Here is a 12,500-nt window from a genome sequence, read left to right on the forward strand (position 1 = left end):
AGTGAAGTATATGGTGGTAAAAATTTACAAAAACGAAGTAGACGAGGAAGTCATTGTCCGAGAAATAAGTCTTCTACAGAAACTGTCTCACCCCAACATTGTACGGTAAGTACATTTTTACTTTCTACGTCACTATTTGCATAGTTGTCTCAGATATTCTTTCTGTACCAAAATCATGCAATATCCAGCCCCAAAAACTTTTATTCTCTAGCTTGGTCCATAGGTACAAATCAACAACGTTTCAGGCCTGTAATAGACCCTTAGTCATGCTATTGCAGGCCTGAAACATTGTTGGTTTGTACCTATGGACCCAGCTAGAGAATAAAAGTCTTTTAACAGTTTTTGAGGCTGGATATTGCATCTTTTTGGATTTTGATTGAGACTTGGCAAGTCTTTATTCCATGCCTCTTTATCAAGGGTGTGCTGTATTCCACCTTTTAGATATTTTGGATTCTTTCTGTACCAGACAGAAAACAGTCTAGTGCTTTAATTAAATCTTGTATGAAAAAGGTGGATTAAGGTGTAAGGCTGTAATTAGCAGATTATATATTATTAAAATATGTGAACATGATGATTGTATAATCTTGATTAGTCATTACTAATAAATGACCTACAGCCATAGTCATGTTTAACAAGATATACACGTTTATGAACTGTGTCTTTATATTGTTTTTTTGCCTTATATTTTAGGTACCTGGGGATATGTGTGAGAGATGAAAAGCTGTATCCTATCTTAGAGGTAAACTAATAGGATTAGCAGTAAAACTGTATTCTTTAGGGCACATCTCAGAATCACACTTAAAGCAGGGCTTGACAAATGTGTTAAAAATCTAGGAGCCAGCGTGCTTTTGTCCATCCTTATGTTAAATATATGTCTGTGTATAAATATGTACATATGTGTGTGTGTGTGTGTGTGTGTATGCTTGTGTATAAATATGTACATATGTGTGTGTGTGTGTATATATATATATACATATATATATATATATATATATATATATATATATATATATATATATATATGTGTGTGTGTGTGTATGTATATGTATATATATATATATATATATATATATATATATATAAAATATATATATATATATATATATATATATATATGTGTGTGTGTATATATATATATATATATATATATATATATATTATGAAAGAAAAATTATGGGTTTTATGTCCCTTTAAATCTATACATAAAAAACATGATTTTGACATTGACCTTCCTTTTAACAAAAAATTCTCTTAAACTTGTAATCCGTATTTTTGAGAACTAAACTAGTCTTTCTTCTGTTATGTGTGATCAGTCCACGGGTCATCATTACTTCTGGGATATAACTCCTCCCCAACAGGAAATGCAAGAGGATTCACCCAGCAGAGCTGCATATAGCTCCTCCCCTCTACGTCACTCCCAGTCATTCTCTTGCACCCAACGACTAGATAGGATGTGTGAGAGGACTATGGTGATTATACTTAGTTTTTATAACTTCAATCAAAAGTTTGTTATTTTACAATAGCACCGGAGCGTGTTATTGCCTCTCTGGCAGAGTTTGAAGAAGAATCTACCAGAGTTTTTTCTATGATTTTAACCGGAGTAGTTAAGATCATATTGCTGTTTCTCTGCCATCTGAGGGAGGTAAAAGCTTCAGATCAGGGGACAGCGGGCAGATGAATCTGCATTGAGGTATGTAGCAGTTTTTATTTTCTGACAATGGAATTGATGAGAAAATCCTGCCATACCGTTATAATGACATGTATGTATACTCTACACTTCAGTATTCTGGGGATGGTACTTCACTGGAATTACTCTGTAAAAAATACATTAGACCTTTTAATAGGTATTTATTATGTTAAACGTTTTTGCTGGAATGTAGAATCGTTTGCATTTTCTGAGGTACTGAGTGAATAAATGTTTGGGCATTATTTTTCCACTTGGCAGTTGTTTGTTTTAATTGTGACAGTTTCGTTTCTCTCTCACTGCTGTGTGTGAGGGGGAGGGGCCGTTTTTGGCGCTCTTTGCTACGCATCAAAAATTTCCAGTCAGTTACTCTTGTATTTCCTGCATGATCCGGTTCATCTCTAACAGAACTCAGGGGTCTTCAAACTTCTTTGAAGGGAGGTAGATTCTCTCAGCAGAGCTGTGAGACTTATATATTGACTGTGATTAAAAACGTTGCTCTGTTATTTTTACGTTTCAAATTTAATTATTTTTACTTTACTAATGGGAACAAACCTCTGCTAAAGGTTGTGTTGTTTTCAAGGATTGATGCTATAACAGTTTTTCAGTTCATTATTTCAACTGTCATTTAATCGTTTAGTGCTTCTTTGAGGCACAGTACGTTTTTGTTAAATAAGATTGTAACCAAGTTGCAAGTTTATTTGCTAGTGTGTTAAACATGTCTGATTCAGAGGAAGATACCTGTGTCATTTGTTCCAATGCCAAGGTGGAGCCCAATAGAAATTTATGTACTAACTGTATTGATGCTACTTTAAATAAAAGCCAATCTGTACAAATTGAACAAATTTCACCAAACAGCGAGGGGAGAGTTATGCCGACTAACTCGCCTCACGTGTCAGTACCTGCATCTCCCGCCCGGGAGGTGCGTGATATTGTGACGCCTAGTACATCTGGGCGGCCATTACAGATAACATTACAAGATATGGCTACTGTTATGACTGAAGTTTTGGCTAAATTACCAGAACTAAGGGGCAAGCGTGATCACTCTGGGGTGAGAACAGAGTGCGCTGATAATACTAGAGCCATGTCTGATACTGCGTCACAGCTTGCAGAGCATGAGGACGGAGAGCTTCATTCTGTGGGTGACGGTTCTGATCCAAACAGATTGGATTCAGATATTTCAAATTTTAAATTTAAATTGGAGAACCTCCGTGTATTACTAGGGGAGGTTTTAGCGGCTCTTAATGATTGTAACACTGTTGCAATACCAGTGAAATTGTGTAGGTTGGATAAATACTTTGCGGTACCGGCGAGTACTGACGTTTTTCCTATACCTAAGAGACTAACTGAAATTGTTACTAAGGAGCGGGATAGACCCGGTGTGCCGTTCTCACCCCCTCCAATATTTAGAAAAATGTTTCCAATAGACGCCACCACACGGGACTTATGGCAAACGGTCCCTAAGGTGGAGGGAGCAGTTTCTACTTTAGCTAAGCGTACCACTATCCCGGTGGAGGATAGCTGTGCTTTTTCAGATCCAATGGATAAAAAATTAGAGGGTTACCTTAAGAAAATGTTTGTTCAACAAGGTTTTATATTGCAACCCCTTGCATGCATCGCGCCGATTACGGCTGCGGCAGCATTTTGGATGGAGTCTCTGGAAGAGAACCTTAGTTCAGCTACGCTGGACGACATTACGGACAGGCTTAGAGTCCTTAAACTAGCTAATTCATTCATTTCGGAGGCCGTAGTACATTTAATCAAACTTACGGCTAAGAACTCAGGATTCGCCATTCAGGCACGTAGGGCGCTGTGGCTAAAATCCTGGTCAGCTGATGTAACTTCTAAGTCCAAATTACTTAATATACCTTTCAAAGGGCAAACTTTATTTGGGCCCGGTTTGAAAGAAATTATCGCTGACATTACAGGAGGTAAGGGCCACGCCCTGCCTCAAGACAAAGCCAAAGCTAAGGCTAGACAGTCTAATTTTCGTCCCTTTCGGAATTTCAAAGCAGGAGCAGCACCAACTTCCACTGCACCAAAACAGGAAGGAGCCGTTGCTCGTTACAGACAAGGCTGGAAACCTAACCAGTCCTGGAACAAGGGCAAGCAGGCCAGGAAACCTGCTGCTGCCCCTAAGACAGCATGAATCGAGGGCCCCCGATCCGGGACCGGATCTAGTGGGGGGCAGACTCTCTCTCTTCGCCCAGGCTTGGGCAAGAGATGTTCAGGATCCCTGGGCGCTAGAGATCATATCTCAGGGATACCTTCTAGACTTCAAATTCTCTCCCCCAAGAGGGAGATTTCATCTGTCAAGGTTGTCAACAAACCAGATAAAGAAAGAAGCGTTTCTACGCTGTGTACAAGATCTGTTATTAATGGGAGTGATCCATCCGGTTCCGCGGTCGGAACAAGGACAAGGGTTTTACTCAAACCTGTTTGTGGTTCCCAAAAAAGAGGGAACTTTCAGGCCAATCTTGGATTTAAAGATCCTAAACAAATTCCTAAGAGTTCCATCGTTCAAAATGGAAACTATTCGGACAATCTTACCCATGATCCAAAAGGGTCAGTACATGACCACAGTGGATTTAAAGGATGCTTACCTTCACATACCGATTCACAAAGATCATTACCGGTATCTAAGGTTTGCCTTCTTAGACAGGCATTACCAGTTTGTAGCTCTTCCATTCGGATTGGCTACGGCTCCAAGAATCTTCACAAAGGTTCTGGGTGCTCTTCTGGCGGTACTAAGACCGCGAGGAATTTCGGTAGCTCCGTACCTAGACGACATTCTGATACAAGCTTCAAGCTTGCAAACTGCCAAGTCTCATACAGAGTTAGTTCTGGCATTTCTAAGGTCGCATGGATGGAAAGTGAACGAAAAGAAGAGTTCTCTCTTTCCTCTCACAAGAGTTCCATTCTTGGGGACTCTTATAGATTCTGTAGAAATGAAGATTTATCTGACAGAAGACAGATTAACAAAGCTTCTAAATGCATGCCGTGTCCTTCATTCCATTCAACTCCCGTCAGTAGCTCAATGCATGGAGGTGATCGGCTTAATGGTAGCAGCAATGGACATAGTACCCTTTGCACGTCTACATCTCAGACCGCTGCAATTGTGCATGCTGAGTCAGTGGAATGGGGATTACTCAGACTTGTCCCCTACTCTGAATCTGGATCAAGAGACCAGAAACTCTCTTCTATGGTGGCTTTCTCGGCCACATCTGTCCAGGGGGATGCCATTCAGCAGGCCGGACTGGACGATTGTAACAACAGACGCCAGCCTACTAGGTTGGGGTGCTGTCTGGAATTCTCTGAAGGCTCAGGGACAATGGAATCAGGAGGAAAGTCTCCTACCAATAAACATTCTGGAATTGAGAGCAGTTCTCAATGCCCTCCTGGCTTGGCCCCAGTTAAAAACTCGGGGGTTCATCAGGTTTCAGTCGGACAACATCACGACTGTAGCTTACATCAACCATCAAGGAGGGACAAGAAGCTCCCTAGCAATGATGGAAGTATCAAAGATAATTCGCTGGGCAGAGTCTCACTCTTGCCACCTGTCAGCAATCCACATCCCGGGAGTGGAGAACTGGGAGGCGGATTTCTTGAGTCGCCAGACTTTTCATCCGGGGGAGTGGGAACTTCATCCGGAGGTCTTTGCCCAAATACTTCGACGTTGGGGCAAACCAGAGATAGATCTCATGGCGTCTCGCCAGAACGCCAAACTTCCTCGCTACGGGTCCAGATCCAGGGATCCGGGAGCGGTTCTGATAGATGCTTTGACAGCACCTTGGAACTTCGGGATGGCTTATGTGTTTCCACCCTTCCCGCTGCTTCCTCGATTGATTGCCAAAATCAAACAGGAGAGAGCATCAGTGATTCTAATAGCGCCTGCATGGCCACGCAGGACTTGGTATGCAGATCTAGTGGACATGTCATCCTGTCCGCCTTGGTCTCTACCTCTAAGACAGGACCTTCTGATACAGGGTCCATTCAAACATCAAAATCTAACTTCTCTGAAGCTGACTGCTTGGAAATTGAACGCTTGATTTTATCAAAACGTGGTTTTTCTGAGTCGGTTATTGATACCCTGATACAGGCTAGGAAGCCTGTTACCAGAAGGATTTACCATAAGATATGGCGTAAATTCCTATACTGGTGCGAATCCAAAGGTTACTCCTGGAGTAAGGTTAGGATTCCTAGGATATTGTCCTTTCTACAAGAAGGTTTAGAAAAGGGTTTATCGGCTAGTTCATTAAAGGGACAGATCTCAGCTCTGTCCATCTTGTTGCACAGGCGTCTGTCAGAAAATCCAGACGTCCAGGCTTTTTGTCAGGCTTTAGCTAGAATCAAGCCTGTGTTTAAAACTGTTGCTCCGCCATGGAGTTTAAACCTTGTTCTTAACGTTCTACAAGGAGTTCCGTTTGAACCCCTTCATTCCATTGATATAAAGTTGTTATCTTGGAAAGTGTTATTTTTAATGGCTATTTCTTCGGCTCGGAGAGTCTCTGAGTTATCAGCTTTACATTGTGATTCTCCTTATTTGATTTTTCATTCAGATAAGGTAGTTCTGCGTACTAAACCTGGGTTCTTACCTAAGGTAGTCACTAACAGGAACATCAATCAAGAGATCGTGGTTCCTTCCCTGTGCCCGAATCCTTCTTCAAAGAAGGAACGTCTTCTACACAATCTGGATGTAGTTCGTGCCCTCAAGTTCTACTTGCAGGCAACTAAGGATTTTCGACAAACGTCTTCCCTGTTTGTCGTGTACTCTGGTCAGAGGAGAGGTCATAAGGCTTCGGCTACCTCTCTCTCCTTCTGGCTTCGTAGCATAATTCGTTTAGCCTATGAGACTGCTGGACAGCAGCCTCCTGAAAGAATTACAGCTCATTCTACTAGAGCTGTGGCTTCCACTTGGGCCTTTAAGAATGAGGCCTCTGTTGAACAGATTTGCAAGGCTGCAACTTGGTCTTCGCTCCATACTTTTTCAAAATTTTACAAATTTGACACTTTTGCTTCTTCGGAGGCTATTTTTGGGAGAAAGGTTCTTCAGGCAGTGGTTCCTTCTGTATAATGAGCCTGCCTAGCCCTCCCCTCATCCGTGTACTTTTGCTTTGGTATTGGTATCCCAGAAGTAATGATGACCCGTGGACTGATCACACATAACAGAAGAAAACATAATTTATGCTTACCTGATAAATTCCTTTCTTCTGTTGTGTGATCAGTCCACGGCCCGCCCTGTTTTTTTAAGGCAGGTAAATATTTTTTAAATTATACTCCAGTCACCACTTCACCCTTGGTTTCTCCTTTCTCGTTGATTCTTGGTCGAATGACTGGGAGTGACGTAGAGGGGAGGAGCTATATGCAGCTCTGCTGGGTGAATCCTCTTGCATTTCCTGTTGGGGAGGAGTTATATCCCAGAAGTAATGATGACCCGTGGACTGATCACACAACAGAAGAAAGGAATTTATCAGGTAAGCATAAATTATGTTTTTATATAATCTTTTTCCTGGAAAATATTTATTTATCCTTTTTTTTTTTCATTTCAGTATGTAAATGGTGGATGCCTAGAAGAGTTATTGGCCAGTAAAGATATCAAGCTCACCTGGAAAGAAAAAGTAGACTTGGCATGTGATATCAGTCGGGGAATGGTTTACCTGCACTCGAAGAATATATACCATAGAGACCTCAACTCAAAGGTACAGTGGGCTCTTTGGCATCATATGATTATTTTCCGGTTTGAAGATGTAGGTAATTGGCTTTAATGTAATTTTCTGAGGATACTGTATGGCAAATCCTGGATACTATAGTATCACATTCTAAGATCTACCTAAAAAAAAAACAGTTGTTAACAACCTTCATGATTTTCTTCACTGAATTAGATACTCACATTTCTGCTGGAGGACTATTTTATATAAATTTGTATGTCTGGGGACTGCTAGCTGTGAGGCCTCCCATTGTGTAGGCATAGAAGCATTGCTAGCTGTGAAACCTCTCATGGTGTAGGTGTAGAAGCACTGCTAGCTGTGAAACCTCTCATGGTGTAGGTGTAGAAGCACTGCTAGCTGTGAGACCTCTCATGGTGTAGGTGTAGAAGCACTGCTAGCTGTGAGACCTCTCATGGTGTAGGAGTAGAAGCACTGCTAGCTGTGAGGCCTCTCATTGTGAAGGCATAGAAGCACTGCTAGCTGTGACGCCTCTCATGGTGTAGGTATAGAAGCACTGCTAGCTGTGAGGCCTCTCATGGTGTAGGTATAGAAGCACTGCTAGCTGTGAGGCCTCTCATGGTGTAGGTGTAGAAGCACTGCTAGCTGTGAGGCCTCTCATGGTGTAGGTGTAGAATCACTGCTAGCTGTGAGGCCTCTCATGGTGTAGGTGTAGAGGCACTGCTAGCTGTGAGGCCTCTCATGGTGTAGGTGTAGAATCACTGCTAGCTGTGAGGCCTCTCATGGTGTAGGTGTAGAAGCACTGCTAGCTGGGAGGCCTCTCATGGTGTAGGTGTAGAGGTACTGCTAGCTGTGAGGCCTCTCATGGTGTAAGTGTAGAAGCACTGCTAGCTGGGAGGCCTCTCATGGTGTAGGTGTAGAGGCACTGCTAGCTGTGAGTCCTCTCATGGTGTAGGTATAAAGGCACTGCTAGCTGTGAGGCCTCTCATGGTGTAGGTATAGAAGCACTGCTAGCTGTGAGGCCTCTCATGGTGTAGGTATAGAAGCACTGCTAGCTGTGAGGCCTCTTATGGTGTAGGTATAGAAGCACTGCTAGCTGTGAGGCCGCTCATGGTGTAGGTATAGAAGCACTGCTAGCTGTGAGGCCTCTTATGGTGTAGGTATAGAAGCACTGCTAGCTGTGATGCCTCTCATGGTGTAGAAGCACTGCTAGCTGTGAGGCCTCTCATGGTGTAGGTGTAGAAGCACTGCTAGCTGTGAGGCCTCTCATGGTGTAGGTGTAGAAGCACTGCTAGCTGTGAGGCCTCTCATGGTGTAGGTGTAGAAGCACTGCTAGCTGTGAGGCCTCTCATGGTGTAGGTATAAAGGCACTGCTAGCTGTGAGGCCTCTCATGGTGTAGGTGTAGAAGCACTGCTAGCTGGGAGGCCTCTCATGGTGTAGGTATAGAGGCACTGCTAGCTGTGAGGCCTGTCATGGTGTAGGTGTAGAGGCACTGCTAGCTGTGAGGCCTCTCATGGTGTAGGTATAGAAGCACTGCTAGCTGTGAGACCTCTCATGGTGTAGGTATAGAAGCACTGCTAGCTGTGAGACCTCTCATGGTGTAGGTATAGAAGCACTGCTAGCTGTGAGGCCTCTCATGGTGTAGGTATAGAAGCACTGCTAGCTGTGAGGCCTCTTATGGTGTAGGTATAGAAGCACTGCTAGCTGTGATGCCTCTCATGGTGTAGGTGTAGAAGCACTGCTAGCTGTGAGGCCTCTCATGGTGTAGGTGTAGAAGCACTGCTAGCTGGTAGGCCTCTCATGGTGTAGGTGTAGAAGCACTGCTAGCTGTGAGGCCTCTCATGGTGTAGGTGTAGAAGCACTGCTAGCTGGGAGGCCTCTCATGGTGTAGGTGTAGAAGCACTGCTGGCTGTGAGGCCTCTCATGGTGTAGGTGTAGAAGCACTGCTAGCTGGGAGGCCTCTCATGGTGTAGGTGTAGAAGCACTGCTGGCTGGGAGGCCTCTCATGGTGTAGGTGTAGAAGCACTGCTAGCTGGGAGGCCTCTCATGGTGTAGGTGTAGAAGCACTGCTAGCTGGGAGGCCTCTCATGGTGTAGAGACTTAGTAAACTCACCTTTGGATTGAAATAGCTGTAAGACATTAGTCTGTGTGTAGACCAGATGAGTTTGTTTAATAGACTCAAATTCGCTATTTCTTCGTCCTTTAAATGTATCAGAATTTTTTACGTAAAAATAGGTTTCTTTCAAAAGTGTCTGTAAAGAAATCTTTTTTTTTTTTCTTCTTTCCAAGCTTAGGCCTAGATTTAGAGTTCGGCGGTAGCCGTCAAAACCAGCGTTAGAGGCTCCTAACGCTGGTTTTGGGCGCCCGCTGGTATTTGGAGTCAGTGATTAAAGGGTCTAACGCTCACTTTTCAGCCGCGACTTTTCCATACCGCAGATCCCCCTACGCCATTTGCGTAGCCTATCTTTTCAATGGGATCTTTCTAACGCTGGTATTTAGAGTCGTTTCTGCAGTGAGCGTTAGAGCTCTAACGACAAGATTCCAGCCGCCTGAAAATAGCAGGAGTTAAGAGCTTTCTGGCTAACGCCGGTTTATAAAGCTCTTAACTACTGTACCCTAAAGTACACTAACACCCATAAACTACCTATGTACCCCTAAACCGAGCTCCCCCCACATCGCCGCCACTCGATTAAAATTTTTAACCCCTAATCTGCCGACCGCCACCTACGTTATACTTATGTACCCCTAATCTGCTGCCCCTAACACCGCCGACCCCTGTATTATATCTATTAACCCCTAACTTGCCCCCCACAACGTCGCCGCAAGCTACTTAAAATAATTAACCCCTAATCTTCCGACCGCAAATCGCCGCCACCTACGTTATCCCTATGTACCCCTAATCTTCTGCCCCTAACATCGCCGACCCCTATGTTATATTTATTAACCCCTAATCTGCCCCCCACAACGTCGCCGACACCTACCTACACTTATTAACCCCTAATCTGCCGAGCGGACCTGAGCGCTACTATAATAAAGTTATTAACCCCTAATCCGCCTCACTAACCCTATCATAAATAGTATTAACCCCTAATCTGCCCTCCCTAACATCGCCGACACCTACCTTCAATTATTAACCCCTAATCTGCCGACCGGAGCTCACCGCTATTCTAATAAATGTATTAACCCCTAAAGCTAAGTCTAACCCTAACACTAACACCCCCCTAAGTTAAATATAATTTTTATCTAACGAAATAAATTAACTCTTATTAAATAAATAATTCCTATTTAAAGCTAAATACTTACCTGTAAAATAAATCCTAATATAGCTACAATATAAATTATAATTATATTATACCTATTTTAGGATTAATATTTATTTTACAGGCAACTTTGTAATTATTTTAACCAGGTACAATAGCTATTAAATAGTTAAGAACTATTTAATAGTTACCTAGTTAAAATAATTACAAATTTACCTGTAAAATAAATCCTAACCTAAGATATAATTAAACCTAACACTACCCTATCAATAAAATAATTAAATAAACTACCTACAATTACCTACAATTAACCTAACACTACACTATCAATAAATTAATTAAACACAATTGCTACAAATAAATAAAATTAAATAAACTATCTAAAGTACAAAAAATAAAAAAGAACTAAGTTACAGAAAATAATAAAATATTTACAAACATAAGAAAAATATTACAACAATTTTAAACTAATTACACCTACTCTAAGCCCCCTAATAAAATAACAAAGCCCCCCAAAATAAAAAATTCCCTACCCTATTCTAAAATACAAATATTACAAGCTCTTTTACCTTACCAGCCCTGAACAGGGCCCTTTGCGGGGCATGCCCCAAGAATTTCAGCTCTTTTGCCTGTAAAAAAAAACATACAATACCCCCCCCCCAACATTACAACCCACCACCCACATACCCCTAATCTAACCCAAACCCCCCTTAAATTAACCTAACACTACCCCCCTGATGATCTTCCTACCTTGTCTTCACCATGCCAGGTTCACCGATCCGTCCTGGCTCCAAGATCTTCATCCAACCCAAGTGGGGGCTAGACATCCACTGAAGAAGTCCAGAAGAGGGTCCAAAGTCTTCCTCCTATCCGGCAAGAAGAGGACATCCGGACCGGCAAACATCTTCTCCAAGCGGAATCTTCTATCTTCTTCCATCCGATGACGACCGGCTCCATCTTGAAGACCTCCAGCGCGGATCCATCCTCTTCTTCCGACGACTAGACGACGAATGACGGTTCCTTTAAGGGACGTCATCCAAGATGGCGTCCCTCGAATTCCGATTGGCTGATAGGATTCTATCAGCCAATCGGAATTAAGGTAGGAATTTTCTGATTGGCTGATGGAATCAGCCAATCAGAATATAGTTCAATCCGATTGGTTGATCCAATCAGCCAATCAGATTGAGCTCGCATTCTATTGGCTGATCGGAACAGCCAATAGAATGCGAGCTCAATCTGATTGGCTGATTGGATCAGCCAATCGGATTGAACTATATTCTGATTGGCTGATTCCATCAGCCAATCAGAAAATTCCTACCTTAATTCCGATTGGCTGATAGAATCCTATCAGCCAATCGGAATTCGAGGGACGCCATCTTGGATGACGTCCCTTAAAGGAACCGTCATTCGTCGTCTAGTCGTCGGAAGAAGAGGATGGATCCGCGCTGGAGGTCTTCAAGATGGAGCCGGTCGTCATCGGATGGAAGAAGATAGAAGATGCCGCTTGGAGAAGATGTTTGCCGGTCCGGATGTCCTCTTCTTGCCGGATAGGAGGAAGACTTTGGACCCTCTTCTGGACTTCTTCAGTGGATGTCTAGCCCCCGCTTGGTTTGGATGAAGATCTTGGAGCCAGGACGGATCGGTGAACCTGGCATGGTGAAGACAAGGTAGGAAGATCATCAGGGGGGTAGTGTTAGGTTTATTTAAGGGGGGTTTGGGTTAGATTAGGGGTATGTGGGTGGTGGGTTGTAATGTTGGGGGGGGGGTATTGTATGTTTTTTTTTACAGGCAAAAGAGCTGAAATTCTTGGGGCATGCCCCGCAAAGGGCCCTGTTCAGGGCTGGTAAGGTAAAAGAGCTTGTAATATTTGTATTTTAGAATAGGGTAGG

The 12,500-nt window shown here is 43.0% G+C and overlaps 1 protein-coding gene across 1 annotated transcript in view; it reads left to right on the top strand.

The window, feature by feature from the left end:
* The window catches only part of LOC128642972 (dual specificity testis-specific protein kinase 2), a 152,126-nt gene that overhangs the window by 101,620 nt on the left and 38,006 nt on the right, over positions 1-12,500 (top strand). The window contains exons 3-5 of the mRNA XM_053695878.1: positions 1-105; positions 691-739; positions 7,234-7,383. The exon at positions 1-105 is cut by the window's left edge and continues 17 nt beyond it. Coding sequence (XP_053551853.1) covers positions 1-105; positions 691-739; positions 7,234-7,383 — 304 coding nt within the window. The remainder of the gene's footprint in view (positions 106-690; positions 740-7,233; positions 7,384-12,500) is intronic.

This window comes from Bombina bombina, chromosome 12, assembly GCF_027579735.1.
Source record: "Bombina bombina isolate aBomBom1 chromosome 12, aBomBom1.pri, whole genome shotgun sequence".
NCBI lineage: Eukaryota > Metazoa > Chordata > Amphibia > Anura > Bombinatoridae > Bombina > Bombina bombina.